Source organism: Neoarius graeffei, chromosome 16 (assembly GCF_027579695.1).
Source record: "Neoarius graeffei isolate fNeoGra1 chromosome 16, fNeoGra1.pri, whole genome shotgun sequence".
Lineage (NCBI taxonomy): Eukaryota > Metazoa > Chordata > Actinopteri > Siluriformes > Ariidae > Neoarius > Neoarius graeffei.
In genome coordinates, this window is record NC_083584.1 from 41799082 (window position 1) to 41818454 (window position 19373).

Below are 19373 nucleotides of genomic sequence, written 5' to 3' on the forward strand. Positions count from 1 at the left end.
ACCATTTGCAGGCAATGATTACCTGAAGTCTGGAACCCATAGACATCTCCAGACACTGGGTTTTTCCCTGGTGATGTTCTGCCAGGCCTTTACTGCAGCGGTCTTCAGTTCATGCTTGCTCTTGGGGCATTTTGCCTTCAACATGTGAAAAGCAGCTCAGTTGGATTCAGATCAGGGGATTGACTTGTCCATTGCAGAACTATTCCACCTGTCTGCCTTAAAAAAAAAAAGTCTTTGGTTGCTTTCGTAGTATGCTTCAGGTCATTGTCCATCTACACTGTGAAGTGCTGTCTCATGAGTTTTGAAGCCTTTGGCTGAATGCAAGCAGAAAATGTAGCCCTATACACTTCAGAATGTGTCCACAGTCACATCAATATTGTAAAGCGACCTTGGGTTTTGAGAAAGGCGCTATATAAATTGAACATATTATTATCAATAAATACAAGGGAAACCGTTCTATTGGCAGCTATACACGCCCACGCCATAAGATAAGATGGTATGCTTTTGGATCATGAGTAGTTCCAGTGTTTCTCCCAAGTTTACTGGGTTGGGTGCTGGATGAGGATGGTCACCTGCAGAACCCCTCCCCATGGCTCCTAGTACAGCACATTTGGGCTCGAACCCACGGGGCTCGAACCCAGGACCTTCTTGCTGTGAGGCGACAGTGCTAACCACTACACCACCGTGTTGCCTGGTATTTGACCAACTTATAACTGATGATCACTAACCTATGATATTTTCAAGGATGAATGTCTGCAAACACCAATCCTCCCCCCCCCCAGTTTATCCCTAATTTAGATATGTCCAATTCCCATCCACCAAACAGGTCTCCCTGAGCTGACTGCATCTTTACGGACTGCTGCTTATGTAATATTAGGGGGTGGTGTATCCCATTCAGAGGAAAGCGCTATCCACCCAGTTCTGTATGCATGAGCTTAAAGGCACCCATGATTGGCTAATGTCACTGTAATTGACAGGGGTGAGAGAGTATGCCACCTCTCCCTTCCTGAGAGCACAGGCCAGTTTTGCTGTCTTGGGCTCCTGGCCACAGATGGCTGTGGCATCATCAGGATTCACACTATGGAACTTTTTTTTTTTTTTAAGAAAGGTCTCTTTGGCAAACACACTATACAGACCTATAGCATTGCTTTCCTACTGCATCAATTCTATTCAGTGTTGCAGCAATTAGGAAGCATTTCCAGGTTCATTTAATGCTACAGCTTCCTCTGTGGAACATAATCCATGAGCTGTGGGCTTTTTCTTTTTGACTCTCTCACAGTAGACGATCTTGGCAGTCTTGTGATTAAAATTACTGTGCACCGGGCGGCACGGTGGTGTAGTGGTTAGCACTGTTGCCTCACAGCAAGAAGGTCCTGGGTTTGAGCCCAGAGGCCGACAAGGGACTTTCTGTGTGGAGTTTGCATGTTCTCCCCGTGTCCGCGTGGGTTTCCTCCGAGTGCTCCGGTTTCCCCCACAGTCCAAAGACATGCAGGTTAGGCTAATTGGTGGCTCTAAATTAACCGTAGGTGTGAGTGTGAATGGTTGTTTGTCTCTGTGTCAGCCCTGCGATGACCTGGCGACTTGTCCAGGGTGTACCCCGCCTCTCGCCCATAGTCAGCTGGGATAGGCTCCAGCTTGCCTGCGACCCTGTAGAACAGGATGAGCGGCTACAGATGATGGATGGATGGATGGATGGATGGATGGATTACTGTGCATCAGAGTACTTTGATCTCTCTTCCTGCAGATTCATTTGAGATGCTGTTAATGATAAACTGTTTCAGAGAGTAACTAGATTGCGTTTTTTGAGTATCGTTTCAGTCATTTTAGTCGCAGTGTTTTCATGGTAGGCTGTCGCACAGCTTTCCAAATGTGAACTTTAATTTTTGACTCACTCCTTAATTTGGCAGTTACCATGGGCAGTCCGGGGTATCATAGTGGAGATGGGCCTCCTTCATATTATGACAATGATGAATTTCCTAACTCAGGCTGGGAGGACAAGCCGATCCGCCAAGCCTTTATCAGGAAGGTAAGATTCCAAAGAGGGCATTGTTCATAGGTGTATCCTGACTGCAGTCAGCAGTCCTAGCAGTCATATAATTGTACAACTTGTCCAAACAAGTGTTTCCTGATGTTTGTCTCCCAGCTTTCCCTGACCTTTGTGCTTTTATTGCCATTCTCAGGTGTTCATGGTCTTGACCGTACAACTGATGGTGACATTCTCCTTCGTTGCCATCTTCACCTTTGCAGAAGACGTCAAGCTATTTGTACGACAAAATCGGTGGACATACTATGTGTCCTATGCAGTTTTCTTCGTGTCTCTCATTGTGCTCAGCTGCTGTGGAGAATTCCGACGCAAACACCCCTGGAATCTGGTGGCCCTGGTAGGAATGCCATGCTTTTGGATAGTACAAGTCTGATCACACTAGACTGAGGATATGGGTTTTAGAAAAGTGACAAGTTTCAAACTGTTAAAAAAAAATAAAACCCAACATAATATGCAATCACTGAATTTCTCCTGTAGAACGCATTGCTGTACTAGTAGTTACTGTGTTTGATGAACAGTATGCATACTGTCCAGTTTATTTGGAACTCTTGTACACTTGCTTAATCATGCAGTTATCCATTCAGCCAGTCATATCACAGCCGCTCACTGCATAACATAATGCAGATACAGGTAAATAGCTTCAGCTAATATTCACATCAAACAGCAGAATGAGGACAAATATTTCCGGTGAGTGTATACACACTGTAACTGTATATTATATGGACACGAGTGTTTTACTGGGAAATACACCACTTGTATTTTTCATACGAGCTACATCCGGAACACGGAGATCCAAAACCGTGACATAAATCTCCTATATGTCACTCGTGAAGAAATCAATGGATTGTTTTGATAAATCTGGGTACTTTTTATTTGTGAATGTGTCTACATAATATAAAGAAAATCACATGTCGGTTTGAAGATATGAAGTTTATCTTCTCGTGTTGTAAAACTTGTAATTTTCATACGAAATACATTGCGGACCTGAGTGACATATTTCTCGATGGCGTCACTCCCAGTGTTTTCCTGCTAACTTGATACATGTTGTCAAAATGGCGAACCAGTTCAAAATTAAAATTCTTTTGATTAACTTGCGTATTTTTTTTTTTGTGTGTGTGGATGTGTCTATATAATATAAAGAACATTACGTGGTGGCGTGAAGATATGAAGTTTATCTTTGAGTGGTGAACATATTTTCACTCATTGACTTCGCTTGTTTGAATATGTTCACCACTTGAAGTTAAACTTCATATCTTCATGCCACCGTGTAATATCCTCTATGCACAGTAGATCAAAATTTAATCCAAGTTGTCTGAGCTAGGATAAAACTTTATAAATAAAAGTGTGTCTCTCTCTCTCCCTCAGTCTATTCTGACTCTCAGCCTGTCCTACATGGTGGGGATGATTGCCAGCTTCTATGACACAGACACCGTCATCATAGCCGTGGGCATCACTGCAGTAGTGTGCTTCAGTGTGGTGCTTTTCTCCCTTCAGGTCAGCCTGCTGTCTGTGCTTTCCTCTCGACAGCTCTTGTTCTTCACAGCAGGCCTCTCTGCATCTTACTTGCCCCTCCGTCCTTTTTTAAGCATCCATTCATCTGTGTAAATACTATAGTTTGACTTTAAAGATGGAGAACGTGTGTTCAGAAAGTCCCCTTCATTTCATCACATCTCTGATCATCTTCGTCTTCTCTCTTTCCATCTTCTAGAGCAAGTATGACTTCACTTCCTGCCGGGGTGTGCTATTTGTGTGCCTCATCGTGCTCCTCCTTTTCTCCGTCCTTTGCATCTTTATCCGTCACAAGATCCTGCACATCGTCTATGCCTCCCTGGGGGCTTTGCTCTTCACCTGTGTGAGTAGTACTATCTGTTGAATGTCTTTTCCCATAAACTACAGCAGATTTGCAACAGAGGTTATTTACTGCTAGTAGCATATTCTACTACACAATCATGCTTTCATTTAAAAGATTAGAAGCCTATATGAGTACAAGTTATTGATTTTTATTTTTATTTTTTTTGCCTCTGTAGTTGCTGTTCTTTATGATAAATAGACAGGATTGGGAAATAAGAGCACTCTGAATTTTTCCAGAGAGCATGCTTTTAAAAAATCAATGCAGCTCATCTAGCCAGTTTGTACATAAATCCTCTGTACACTTCTGTTTGCTTGTGCAATTTTATTTCCCTTAAACCCTCTCTGGTCATTTTATTTAGTATTCAGTGTTAAAAATCATTGTGTAGAATTAACAAGACTTTGTGTTTTTATTTTGTTCATGGGTGAATTTTGTGAAAACCTAATATTTGGACTGTATACTTTAGACAATACAAAAAGGATTATAAGTGAATTAAAAAAAAAAACATTAACAGAGAAAAATTATAATCTTTGTATTGAAGTTTTCTGTTAGATGTCTAAATAGCATTTATGGAAGAAACAGTGGGCAGTTAAAAAGCATGAAGTGTCCGTTGATTGATTAATTAAAAAAAAAAAAAGTAATCATTGGCAAATTTGTTGTGTAAGAGAAATAACACACTTTGGACTGCACTGTTACATGAAGATAATACCACAAGACCCCGGTGTGTATTATTTTCATATAGCAGCATTGTGTGTTATTCCGTATATCCTAAAATGACAGACTTTTTAATCCATAAAGTAAGTTCAATTCCATTTTTCAATTGAACTTTTATTTATAGAGTGTTTTTAATAATGAACATTTTTAGAAATATATAAATTTCCAGATATTAAATATAAATGTATAAATTTACCCCTAATGATAATCACCCCAAGCCAGAGGCGATGGTGACAAGGAAAAACTCAGATGACGTGAGGAAGAACCAGACTCGCATTCTTGAGGGAACCCATCCTTATCTGGGTTACACTGGATCGTGTGATTTATAAATAATTTCTCTTCTGTAACCGTATACCATATAGTCAAAAAGTGCTACGGTTGTGGTCGGAAGTTTACATACAGTGGCATGAATGTCATCTTGGATATGAATGTCATGGCAATATTGGGCTTTCAATGATTTCTCTGAACTGTTCATTTTCTGTGGCGAAATGATTTGTACAACATTTCTTTAATAGAAAAAAAAACATGAATTTGGTGCAGAAGTTTTAATTTATTTGGGGTTTTCTGAAATCAACACGGGGTCAAAAATTTACATTTATTAATTCAGAGGTGCTGAAACTTCCAAAATGTCTCTCATCTTGCCATGGTCTCTTAACTTCCTGTTGGCGATCATGATTGACTACAGCTGGTAGCTTCTCTGTGCCTTCATAAAAAGGGTTTGTTTACAGCACTCATTGGATTGACCAACACACAGTAAAATGGGAAAGTCCAAGGAGCTCCGTGCAGATCTCAGAAAGAGGATCGCAGATGTACACAACTCAGGAATGTCTCTTTAGAGCCGTTTCTAAACAACTGCAAATCCCAAGATCAGTTCAAAGAATTGTATGTAAGTTACTGGGAGGTGTAGTCACTTTGCCAAGCCACTTTGCTTCAAGAAAACCCAAACTGTCACCCTCAGCTGAAAGGAAATTGGTTCGGATGGTCAGGAACCACCATGGCACAGCCCTGCCATGAACTGGAAGCTGATGGATCACTGTCTACAGTTCAGTGAGTTTTATATCACCCTGAACTAAGAGGCTGCTATCCAAGAAAGAACCCCCGCTCCAAAATTGACACCTTCAAGCTTAACTAAAGTTTGCAACTGATCACATGGACAAAGGAAGAAGCCTTCTGGAGGAAAGCTGTATGGTTACATGAGACAAAGATTGAGTTGTTTGGCCACAATAGTGGTGGTAGTAGCAGCATCATACTCTGGGGCTGTTTTACTGCCAGTGGAACTGGTTCATTGCACAAAGTGGGTGGAATAATGAAGAAGGAGGACTACCTCAGAATTCAAGATAACGTCAAACCATTGGAAACTTGAACATGATTGGGAGTCACAACAGGACAATGAACACATATATCGGAGCTGCTTGTGGAGGATAAAGCAGGCTAACATTTAAGCTTAAAACAAGTCCTGACTTCAACCCCATTGAAAATATATGGACTGTGCTTATAAGTCGAGTCCATGCCAAGAAAACAAACAAATTTAATTGAATTCTACCATGAAGAGTTGTGAAATATCCAACTCAAATTCTGCCAGAAGCTTGTTCATGGTAAACAAAAAACGTTTGGTCAAGGTGAATCTTGGGAAGAGACATTTTACCCAAATCTGTGAAGATTCTCAGTCTTCCAGGTCATAGTAAACTGTGGGTGGTAAAAGAGAGCAACTGGACTTGCTTGAAGATTCTTGAAGACGTTTTACCTCTCATCCGAAAGGCAAGCCTTTCGGATGAGAGGTAAAACGTCTTCAAGAATCTTCAAGCAAGTCCAGTTGCTCTCTTTTACCACCCACATTTTACCCAAATATTAGGTGTGCTGTATATAAAAAATTTTTTACCCTGTATGTATACGTTTGACCCTGTATTGATTTCAGAAAACCCAAAGAAAATTGTGCATCGAATTCTATTTTTTTTTTAAAGATGTACACTGTACAATCATTCTGCCACAGAAAAAGAACAGTTCAGAGAAATCATTGAAAGTCCAAATATTGCCATGACATTCATATGCAAAATGACATTCATGTCACTGTATGTAAACTTTTAACTACAAATGTAATTGTGTTAACAGGAACTTATAAGCAATGCACGAGTATGAACGTCAGAGAAATTTCTGAATTCGTTATAGTTTTAAATTAAATACTATCAAACTGAAGTTTTTAAACCATGCAATAATGGAGACTTGAGTGTGAAAGTGTTCTTAGCCATTGCAGTACTAAAGCTATCCAAGGAAGAACATCCACAGCCATCTTTATGGTATCTGTGTGGTATTGTCCATAGTAATCTCATGACTGTCTGTGTGAGGCCATCCTTAGCAGCAGCGAGTGAATTTCAGAGTTACATTTATAAGTAGACACAGCAATAAATGTGTGTTTGTCTTTCCGTAGTTCCTGGCTGTAGACACTCAGCTTCTCCTAGGCAACAAGAAGCTGGCACTGAGCCCAGAAGAGTACATCTTCGCTGCTCTGAACCTCTACACTGACATCATCAACATCTTCGTTTATCTCCTGGCCATTGTGGGCCGCTCCCGGGAGTGAGCAAAAATAGATTAATAATAAGAACAAAACAAAAACTACACACAGTGATTTTACATTGCACTCGTTCTTTCATCTTGTCTCTGTGTGTGTAGACCCTTTGTTCCATACTTCCCTCAGGTTTAGCAGATATGCAGAATGGTCAGACCGATAGCCCTATGCATCCAGCAGGCCTGGCGTGGCTCACAGCAAAGGAATATTTATAAAATGTATTTCTTTTGAAAATCCATTGTGTCACTCCTGTGGATTTGGAAAAGGTACAGTGTAGTATGACTCACCAATCGTATCTGAACAGCATGAGCAGGCATCTCTTTTCCCCTGACCCCTGCAAGCTTGGTACCGTGCCTGATGATAATGCTAGCACTGCATTAATTGAGAGAAACAAAGGCAGGAAGTTAGCAGAGACGGTACTGATCTATTGTGTAGAGAAACAAATCATCAAAATGGGAGGCTAAATCAGTCATTTCATTTCTCTTTCTATTCATGCCGACCAGTACATGTAGTGTTAAAGTCTGCATGGTAAACTAAAACAGTGAAGAAAGGCAAAACTACTCTGATCACTCCTCTAATACCTGCTTATTATATTGCTGTAAATATTCGTATGAAGTTTCTCCACTCAGCTCAGAGCATGTCCATATAAATGGCTGTGGTGCAGCATGGAGAAATGTCCGATATCACCTTTTAGGAAGCAAACATACATTAAGCACTCCGTTAGATGATTCATCACTTTATTACTAATTACATACTACCACAACCTGTGTACATGTATTTATACATGATGATGATAATATGAAACGGGTGGGGGGGGTTCCTTCAAAATGAAGGAAAGTTTAGTTGTTTGTGTGTTATGATTTGAAAAGTGAGTATTGAAAGTTCTATTAGTATTATTTGATAAAGTGATTTATTTCTCTTTTCCTCCCTGCATTTTTGCTGAGTTATGAATTTTTTTTTTCCCCTCTCTTCATGTTGCACATTTGTGTTTCGTTATTCAAACTAGCATGAAATGTTTGCATACTGGAATCATTTTTTTCCTCATGAAGGTTGAGGGGATATTCCACAGTGTTGCTTTGGTGTTATTTATATAAACTATTTATTTATTACAGGTTACTGTAGCCTACAGAACTGTGGATGACGTGCTTGCAGTTCTTATAGGGCTCTGTAGTGCAAACCTCTCTACCACAGGCCAGGTTAATGTGGGATATTTAGGATCATTTACAGCTTATCCATCCTGTCATGGATGACCAAGGGCAAACTGTATTCCTAGATCAGCACTTAGTCTAGAAAGGTTGATCAGTGTAATGCAGCCTGTTTGCTTTGGAGCTTCTCAGTTGTGTTGTCCACTGCATATAATACAAGTACAATCTCTTTCAGAGTGGAAAACATCAGCAAATTGTTAAACTTACACTAAAGGACAAGAAGATGTAAAAAAAAAAAATTCTGTAAACATGTACACAGATGAATAATTTCCGAATATGCTTGCTTAATGGCTAATTCGTGGCTTGAATGTTTTAACAAAATGTCCTCTATCTTGTCTCAGAGCAGTCACTTCTACGTAATATATTACATGTTACAGTTGCACGCGCCTTCCCTAGTTTGCATGTAGAAATCTCGCACACTGGATTATTTAAAGACGTTTAAAGATAATATTCAGTTTTAATGTACTGCGGCCCTGTTTTCTCATTTGATGAACAGTTTTTTGTGTTTGTAATTAACTCATGTTTAACTGTACTTGGCTTTGTAGTTCTCTTTGCACTGTACATTTGCATTAAACTGACTTTGGACTGTAACCCTTTACATGACTGTTTTGCATTTCATTAAACAGGGTCAGTCAAAAAGAGATGAAAATGATGCCTTGTTTGCTTTGCCAAGCTATACATTAGTACGGAGATTAAAGGAACCAGAGAATAAGCTGTGATGTTTTTTTTTTTTTTAAATGCTTAATGGTAAACATCAGAGAGAACACTATACAGAAGAAAAATTGCTGTAGACAGTATCTGAGTTTTTGTTCCTTACTACAAATGAAAACGTCTTTAAGTAGCATCATCAATTTTCCAGAATGTAGAATATTTGAGTTATGTAAGAATAAAGTACATCACAATATCAGCTGCTGACTTTATTTTCACCTTAAAGTGCTAATGGACAGAATTATAACTACGTTTTTCCTCATTTTTCTTTATCTCCCCCCGGACGTTTTTGTGTCCGTAAGCAGGTTATACATATCTGTAGACCGTATGCCCTTTTCACTTTAGCTATCATTTTGGCCCCAAGTGGGCAGCATAACCCAGCCTTATACTGTAATTGATATGATGCTGATGTGTATAAAACCTCAACAACACTGCTGCTCCTGATGCAGTCATACCAGCACCACACACACTATGGTGTCAGTGTGACTGTGATGTGCTGAAAATAGCCCACTGCCTGAATAATGTCTGAACAGTGGTGGCTCCATTCTTTTGTGCAAATTGTCCATAGCAATACATATATATTTTGACACTGAATGAGAAAGGAAATTTGCAAAAAATTATGGAATTGTAATCCATTTCATCAGATCTACAGTCACATGATCACAGAAGCATGCCAAGCATTTTTCTCTTTCAGCTAAATATCAAGCCTCTCAGGCTGTCCCTGATCAACTTCCATAAAATAATAAAACTGGTGAGAGAATAATATTAAACAATGAATAGATAAATTTGTTCCCCTTTCAGTCTGTTATGGGACTCATTCATATTTTCATAAGTTCATGGAAAATGACTCAGGTTCAGACCGGTTATAAATAGATGCAAGGTTGACATAAATTCAGTGGCGTTTCTGAGAAATAAAGTATGCAAATGAATCACGTCTCATAAAGGATAATTAGAATATTATTTACCAAATACTGAATTACAAATACATGTTAATAGGTTTACTTGTGCAGTCTGTACGTCATTGTGTACAGTAGCATGTAGAAAAAATGTGGGTTTTTTCCTGTTTATAATCATAATTCTATCTATAAAAATGGGCCTGTGTTTTTTAATGTAAATATAATATACACAACAATGAACAACTGTGTTCTATAATTTACAATAATGTATTCATAGAAAGAGCTCTGTTCTATTATTCTTTAATATATATAATCAGTTTACTGTAACAGTTTTTAAAAATATATGAAAAAAATATATAAATGCTCTAAGATATAATGATAAATTTTGAGGCTGATTTAAAAAAACAAAACAACCTTCATTACATCAAAAAGCCTCAAAAGTACATTGTGATATATTAACTATGACACATGTACTATATAGCCAAAAGTTTGTGGACCTCTGACCATCACAGCTATAAATGTTCCTTCCCCAAACTGTTAAGACAAAGGAAGCCCAAGTTGTCTAGAAGTTGCTTATATGCTGGAGCATTACAATTTCCCTTCGCTGGAACTAAGCTACACAAGCGGTTGTGACAGGAAAAGAGGCCCAAACATGTTTCAGCCAAGACAATGTCCCTGTGCACAACATGAGCTCCATGAAAACACAGTTTGAGAAGGTTGGAGTCGAAGGACTCGAGTGTCCTGCACAGAGCCCTGACCTCAACCCCACTGAACACCTTTGGGATGAACTGGAAGGCTGACGATGCATCAGTCCTCCTCACCCAACTGCCTGATCTCACTGATGCTCTTGTAGCTGAATGAACACAAATCCCCACAGCCAGTGTCCAAAATCCAGTGGAAAGTGTTCCTGGAAAAATGGAGTCTATTATAACAGCAAAAGATGAAGTGATCTGGAATGGGATGTTCAACAAGTACGTCTGGCCATGATGGTCAGGTGTCCACAAACTTTGAGCCTCATACACATATATAGTGTATGTGGGCCTTGGTAATTTTTTTTAAATCCTGGTTATGTTCCTGACATGTTCCCAATCTTCTGTCCTGTACCTTCTACTTTTTTCCTGTGCCTGATTAAACTAATCATCTAATTAACAGCCCTTCCTAACTTGAGTTGGTGTGTTAGAACAGGGAGATCACTAACATGTGCAGGACACTGGGTTATCCAGAACCAGGGTTGGGAACCCATGCACTATTGTTAGACCATCCCTGTGTTTTCTTTCCTTCCCTCCCCCACCCCAAATCTGTCCCTCTGAGTTACATGGAGTCAACAGGAAATCTTTTGGTGGAGAGGGTGGAGACCTCGACTGGCTATCGTAGCCTGCAGGGAATCAGCCGTCAGACATTCTGTCGCATGTCCCAGACCCGGTGAAATGTAACTGAATTGTCTTGGCCAGCCCTCAGGGTCCCATCTGCATCTCATCATTGCTGAGGAGTGTGCTCCCATCACCCAACCAAGCATCCAGCCAGAGCAGGTCATGATATATTTTTTACCATATTAACATGCCATTGTTGTGTGTTATGCCTGATGTAAAGACTCTCGTCTCTGCGAGCCTACCACACAGATTTAATACTTGTCATTTTTAGGGCATACCTAACAACATGTGTTTTCTTTCTCTCTCTCTCCCCCCCTCCCCCCCCCCCCAATCTGTCTCTCTGAGTTACATGTTGGTCCTGGGATTGAGATGCTTGCCTCTTCTGCCCCTCGGACCTGCTTGATCCATCCTGGTGTCCTGTGTCTGATCGGAGTTTTATCGCACCGCTCCTGTGAAGGACGGCCCCATGAGGACAGTTGAGGGTTATACCTGGAGGATGCTCTGGACTCTTACAGTAATGCTTTTATGGCTGAGGACTACAGTTGTCTTGCTAACTTTAGGACTGCAGTTATCATGAACAGTTTTGCACTCAAATTTCCATCAATGAAGAGTTATAACATCAACGAAACTGTCCTCATGTTAAAACTGTTAATATTATAGTCAGGCTGTCTGTTGTTGCCCAAATGAGGATGGGTTCCCTTTTGAGTCTGGTTCCTCTCAAGGTTTCTTCCTCATGTCGTCTGAGGGAGTTTTTCCTTGCCACCGTCACCACAGGCTTGCTCATTGGGGATAGATTAGGGATAAAATTAGCTCATGTTTTAAGTCGTTCAAATTCTGTAAAGCTGCTTTGCGACAATGTTTATTGTTAAAAGCGCTATACAAATAAACTTGACTTGACTATTTAAATATATATATATATATATATATATGGGCGGCACGGTGGTGTAGTGGTTAGCGCTGTCGCCTCACAGCAAGAAGGTCCTGGGTTCGAGCCCCGGGGCCGGCGAGGGCCTTTCTGTGTGGAGTTTGCATGTTCTCCCCGTGTCCGCGTGGGTTTCCTCTGGGTGCTCCGGTTTCCCCCACAGTCCAAAGACATGCAGGTTAGGTTAACTGGTGACTCTAAATTGACCATAGGTGTGAATGTGAGTGTGAATGGTTGTCTGTGTCTATGTGTCAGCCCTGTGATGACCTGGCGACTTGTCCAGGGTGTACCCCGCCTTTCGCCCGTAGTCAGCTGGGATAGGCTCCAGCTTGCCTGCGACCCTGTAGAAGGATAAAGCGGCTAGAGATAATGAGATGAGATGAGATATATATATATATATATATACACACACACACACACATTTTATATATATATATATATATATATATATATATATATATATACACACTAGTGCATCTCAAAAAATTAGAATACCATGAAAAAGTTCCTTTTTTTCATAATTTAATTCAAAAAGGTAAACTTTCATATATTCTATATTCGTTACATGTAAAGTGAAATATTTAAAGCCTTTTTTGTTTTAATTTTGATGATTATGGCTTATAGCTCATGAAAATCAGAAATCCAGTATCTCAAATTATTAGAATATTCCCTAAGATCAATCAAAAAAAGGATTTACAATACAGAAATGTCCAACTTCTGAAAAGTATATTCATTTATACACTCAATACTTGGTTGGGGCTCCTTTACTATGAATCACTGTATCAATGCGGTGTGGCATGGAGGTGATCAGTCTGTGGCACTGCTGAGGTGTTATTGAAGCCCAGGTTGCTTTGATAGTGGCCTTCAGCGTATCTGTATTTTTGGGTTGGGTGTTAATCATCTTCCTCTTGACAATACCCCATAGATTCTCTATGGGGTTCAGGTCAGGCAAGTTGGCTGGCCAATCAAACACAGTAATATCATGGTCAGCAAACCATTTGGTAGTAGTTTTGGCACTGTGAGTAAGTGCTAAGTCCTGCTGGAAAAGGAAATCAGCATCTCCAAAAAGCTCGTCAGTAGATGGAAGCATGAAGTGCTCTAAAATCTCCTGGTAGATGGCTGTGTTGACTTTGGACTTGATAAAATACAGTGGACCAACACCAGCAGATGACATGGCACCTCAAATCATCACAGACTGTGGAAACTTCACATTGGGCTTCAAACACCTTGGATTCTGTGCCTCTCCACTCTTCCTCCAGACTCTAGAACCATGATTTACAAATTAAATGCAAAATGTACTTTCATCTGAAAAGAGGACTTTGGACCACTGAGCAACAGTCCATTTCTTTCTCTCCTTAGCCCAGATAAGACACTTTTGACATTGTCTCTGGCTCAGGAGTAGCTTGATATTAGGAATGTGAAAGTTGTATCCCCTTTCTTGAAGATGTCTGTTCGTGATGGGTCTTGATACACTGACACCAGCCTCAGTCCACTCCTTGTGAAGCTCTCCCAAGTTCTTGAATCAACTTTTCTTGACAATCCTCTCAACACTGCGGCCATCCCTGTTGCTTGTGCACCTTTTCCAGCCACCCTTTTCAGCAATGACCTTTTGTGGCTTACCCTCCTTGTGGAGGGCATCAGTGATCATCTTCTGGACAACAGTCAAGTCAGCAGTCTTCCCCGTGATTGTGGTTGTGTGTACTGAACTAGACCGAGAGATACACTGCGTTCATACTGTTTTACTCAAACTTGAAATGAAATATTCTAATATTTTGAGATGGGGTTTTTTATGTTTTTGTACTGTATGCCATACTGATTAAAATTAAAATAGAAAAATGCTTGAAACATTTTAGTTTATGTGTAATGAGTCTATAATATATAACATTTTCACTTTCTTAAATAACTGATGGAAAATATTGAACTTTTTCACAATATTCTAATTTTTTGAGATGCACTAGTATACACACACACACACACACACACATTATATATATATATATATATATATATATATATATATATATATATATATATATATATATATCCCTGTGATGACCTGGCGACTTGTCCAGGGTGTACTCCGCCTTTCGCCTGTAGTCAGCTGGGATAGGCTCCAGCTTGCCTGTGGCCCTGTATGCTTGTTGAGCATCCCGTTTAATAACCTTGGCCACTACATGGAATTTGTCCTCTGTTTCTGTTATATACCCTCCATTCTTCTGGGAAGGGTTTCCACTAGATTTTAGAGAGTGGCTGTGGGGATTTGTGTTCATTCAGCCACAAGAGCATTAGTGAAATCAGGTACTGATGTTGAATGAGGAGGTCTGGGGTGCAGTCGAAGTTCCAGTTCATCCCAAAGGTGTTCAGCAGGGTTGAGGTCAGGGCTCTGTGCAGGACACTCAAATTCTTTGACTCCAACCTTCTCAAACCATGTCTTCATGGAGCTCGCTTTGTGCACTGGGACAGTTCTTCTTCTTCGATGTCAACTACACGCAGTACAATTAAGCAAGGCTGTAGCTGACCATTTCTACTGACGATTTGTTAGCTAGCTCAGGAGAACTACCCAGGGTGGAAGTTGAGGACAGAGCAGTTCCCACTCAACCATTCACCAAGTAGCCAATTAGCCTAACCACATGTCTTTGGACAGTGGGGGAAACCAGAGCACCCAGAGGAAACCCACACAGACACGGGGAACATGCAAACTCCACACAGAAAGGCAGTGAGGTTCAAACCCAGAACCTTCTTGCTGCACCACCGTGCCGCCCGTAGGGACATGGTCATGGCTCGAAAGCCCATCCATCCATTATCTGTAGCCACTTATCCTGTTCTACAGGGTCGCAGGCAAGCTGGAGCCTATCCCAGGGTACACCCTGGACAAGTCACCAGGTTATCACAGGGCTGACACAGAGACAAACAACCATTCACATTCACGGTCAATTTAGAGCCACCAATTAACCTAACCTGCATGTCTTTGGACTGTGGGGGAAACTGGAGCACCTGGAGGAAACCCACGCAGATACGGGGAGAACATGCAAACTCCGCACAGAAAGGCTGTGAAGTTCAAACCCTGAAACTTCTTGCTGCACCACCGTGCCACCCGCAGGGACACTGTCATGGCTGGAAAGTCATGCCATCTACAGGGTCACAGGCAAGCTGGAGCCTATCCCACGGTACACCCTGGACAAGTCGCCAGGTCATCACAGAGACAAACAACCATTCACACTCACGGTCAATTTAGAGCCGCCAGTTAACCTAACCTGCATGTTTTTGGACTGTGGGAACATGCAAACTCCACACATGCCCCTTTTCCACCAAATCAGTTCCAGGGCTGGTTCGGGGCCAGTGCTTAGTTTGGAACCGGGTTTTCTGTTTCCACTGACAAAGAACTGGCTCTGGGGCCAGAAAAACTGGTTCCAGGCTAGCACCAGGTCTTTGCTGGGCCAGAAGAAAGAACCGCTTGTCAGCGGGGGGGCGGAGTTGTTAAGACCAACAATAATAGCAAGACCGCGAAAGGTCGCCATTTTTAAATAAGCGACGAGATATCATGGATGCAGTAAAGCAGCAGTCATCCATTATTGTTGGTGTTGTTGTTGCTTCAATGTTCGCGCCAAGGTTTATGCAAACGCAGAGACGTAACTGACGTATACAGTGACGTAATGACGTGGCTCCCCTTAGCACCTTGAGCTATGGAAAAGCAAACTAGTTCTCAGCTGGCTCGCAAGTTGAACGAGTTGTGAACCAGCACTGGCCCCGAACCAGCCCTGGAACTGATTTGGTGGAAAAGGGGTAACAGAAAGGCCCTCGCCAGCCACTGGGCTCGAACCCAGGACCTTCTTGCTGTGAGGCAACAGCGCTAACCTGTCAGTGCTAACCACTACACCACCCTGCCACCAGCTGGAAAGCTCCTTAGCTCTATTTTATGCATTCAACTTTGTCGTAGGCGGCACGGTGGTGTAGTGGTTAGCGCTGTCGCCTCACAGCAAGAAGGTCCGGGTTTGAGCTCCGTGGCCGGTGAGGGCCTTTCCGTGCGGAGTTTGCATGTTCTCCCCGTGTCCGTGTGGGTTTCCTCCGGGTGCTCCGGTTTCCCCCACAGTCCAAAGACATGCAGGTTAGGTTAACTGGTGAATCTAAATTGAGCGTAGGTGTGAATGTGAGTGTGAATGGTTGTCTGTGTCTATGTGTCAGCCCTGTGATGACCTGGCGACTTGTCCAGGGTGTACCCCGCCTTTCGCCCGTAGTCAGCTGGGATAGGCTCCAGCTTGCCTGCGACCCTGTAGAAGGATAAAGCGGCTAGAGATGATGAGATGAGATGAGATGAGATGAGAACTTTGTCGTAAAGCGCGTCCACAAACATCTGACCATCTCGCGCTTGGAATAACGTCATTTCCGCTGACACATGAAGCGCACCATGCGCCTTTAAGGTTACGATGTGAGACGCGCATGCGCAGTTGGCGCTTCGATGTGTTAGAGGTTGTAAACGTTACTTGCTTACATTTTCCGAGTTTTTGCTTGCTTGGTTTGAAAAAAAGTGCGTTTTTTTTTAAAATTACCATTAGGTAATTCTACACAAGGTAATTTAAAGAGAAAATGTCAGTTTTCTCCGAATCGGCTTTGGAGAAAAAATTGGCAGAACTTAGCAACTCGCAGCAGAGCGTCCAGACCCTGTCTCTATGGTTAATCCACCACAGAAAACACTCGAAAACCATCGTCAAAGTGTGGTACAATGAGCTGATTAAAGGTAAGAACACCACACTGTTTACACACACCATCAGCATTTTACACACGAGGATGTTCGGTTGGGTTTGGGCACTTTACTGGCCATAACAACGACACAGCTGGCTAGCGACTTAGCACACAACAGGAGCCATTCATCATCAGAGCTGTAAATAATAACAAGCACTAACTACTGAACACTCGGATTCAGGAAACTATCTTCTGTAAGCAGTGTCAACAGATAATAACTAAACTGTTGAGTTAGTTATCCGGTGATCCCTTCTCTGATTATTTAAAATGCAGTTAGCTGGTAACATGTGCAGTGTAGATAGCAGACAACGTGAGCCAGTGTTTATCTAACATGGACAATGAACCCTTCTTGAAAAGTTAGACTTATCTTAAATCACAGAACATGTCCTCATAGAGACTTGCTATTTCATAATTTTGAGAAAATATTATTATTATTACTTAATATCACATTATTATGGGACACTAAGTCACACACATACTATCTCATATTTCATTATTACGAGATAGGAAGTCCTTATGAGACACTAAACCATAATTATAATACTCTTTCTCATATTTCATTATCTGTAGCCGCTTTATCCTGTTCTACAGGGTCGCAGGCAAGCTGGAGCCTATCCCAGCTGACTACGGGCAAAAGGCGGGGTACACCCTGGACAAGTCGCCAGGTCATCACAGGGCTGACACATTCACGGGGAGAACATGCAAACTCCGCACAGAAAGGCCCTCGTTGGCCGCTGGGCTCAAACTCAGGACCTTCGTGCTGTGAGGCAACAGCGCTAACCACTACGCCACTGTGCTGCCCTCAGTCACAAATGTGACTATCTCAATTATCTCTGTCTTATCTCATATTTCATAATGATGAGAAAAAAGTCCATCCATGCATCACTTGTAGCCGTTTATCCTGTTCTGCAAGCCGGAGCCTATCCCAGCTGATTATGGGCGAGAGCCGGGGTACACCCTGGACAAGTCACCAGGTCATCACAGAGCTGACACATAGAGACAATCACATTCACACCTACAGTCAATTTAGAGCCACCAATTAATCTAACCTACATGTCTTTGGACTGTGGGGGAAACCGGAGCACCCGGAGGAAACCCATGTAGACACGGGGAGAACATGCAAACTCCACGCAGAAAGGCCCTCGTCGGCTGCTGGGCTCAAACCCGGACCTTCTTGCTGTGAGGCGACAGTGCTAACCACTACACCACCGTGCCACCCTGAGAAAAAAGTCATAACTGAGATACTAAGTCAAATACAATACACTCATAATGATGAAATACAAAGTCATAACTATGAGATATTAAGTCAAACATGATACTATGTCCTATTTCTTTTTATCATCTTTTATTGTCACACGTACACTCAAGCACAGTGAAATTCCTTCTCTGCATTTAACCCATCTGAAGCAGTGAACACATGAATGCACACACAAGTGAGCAATGAGCACACATGCATACCCAGAGCAGTGGGCAGCTATACTGGAGCAGTTGGGGGTTAGATGCCTTGCTTGAGGGCACTTCAGCCATGATACAGAGGGAGTAGAAAGTGCTGTTCATTCACTCAATTCCCCTCACACTTTTCCTGCCAGTCCCTGGATTGGAATCGGCAACCAAGGCTGCTTCTCTGACCTTCAGGCTATGGCTTCCCCCTTCATAATTATGAGATATAAAGAAAGTCATAATTGAGATACCAAGTCAAACATGATACCATCTCATATTTCATAATTGAGATACAAAGCCATAATTTTTTTTCTCTCGTTTCATTATTATGAGAGAGGACCTCATAATTATTTGATAGCAAGTCATTATTATGAGAAACCTTCTCATTAAACAGGCTTCCATACTAGTCTGCTAGTTAGAGTGCAGTTTAAACCCACAAGTAGTATTTATTATTCAGTTACTTTTTTTAAAAAAATCAGTTCATTTATAGCACAAGAGAGATTGTGTAAATCAGTATCCTGCTAGTAAACAGGCTGACTATGATCAGGCATTTTAGTGAAGAATACATCCAACTTAAATAACCTGCCTTTCAACTTCAATAATTAAAAGCAAAATTAATTCAGATGAGTTAAATTTTTTTTGGATCAATAAATGAGGGAGTTTTAAATTGAGGAGTGTTTTAGTTTAGTGATAAATAACCTGTGACGTTATTGGTTTTGAAGTGCTTTTATATTGGGAAAATAATGCTGGACATGGAGTTGCCAGGTCGAAGGAAAAGAGGAAGACCAAAGATAAGATTTATGGATGTGGTGAAGGAGGACATGAGGACGGTTGGTGTGACAAACAGATATGGAGGGACATTATCCGCTGTGGCAGCCCCTAACGGGAACAGCCGAAAGAGGTTATTGCTTTAAAGGTCATA

The 19373-nt window shown here is 41.5% G+C and overlaps 2 protein-coding genes across 2 annotated transcripts in view; both read left to right on the top strand.

Moving 5' to 3' along the window:
• grinaa (glutamate receptor, ionotropic, N-methyl D-aspartate-associated protein 1a (glutamate binding)) overlaps positions 1–8956 on the top strand; it is a 32206-nt gene extending 23250 nt beyond the window's left edge. The window contains exons 3-7 of the mRNA XM_060942972.1: positions 1908–2026; positions 2181–2381; positions 3410–3538; positions 3753–3896; positions 7033–8956. Coding sequence (XP_060798955.1) covers positions 1908–2026; positions 2181–2381; positions 3410–3538; positions 3753–3896; positions 7033–7182 — 743 coding nt within the window. The 3' untranslated portion in view covers positions 7183–8956. The remainder of the gene's footprint in view (positions 1–1907; positions 2027–2180; positions 2382–3409; positions 3539–3752; positions 3897–7032) is intronic.
• Positions 8957–16727: 7771 nt separating this feature from the next.
• The window catches only part of slc30a8 (solute carrier family 30 member 8), a 92569-nt gene continuing 89923 nt past the window's right edge, over positions 16728–19373 (top strand). Inside the window, exon 1 of the mRNA XM_060942973.1 lies at positions 16728–17006. Coding sequence (XP_060798956.1) covers positions 16856–17006 — 151 coding nt within the window. The 5' untranslated portion in view covers positions 16728–16855. The remainder of the gene's footprint in view (positions 17007–19373) is intronic.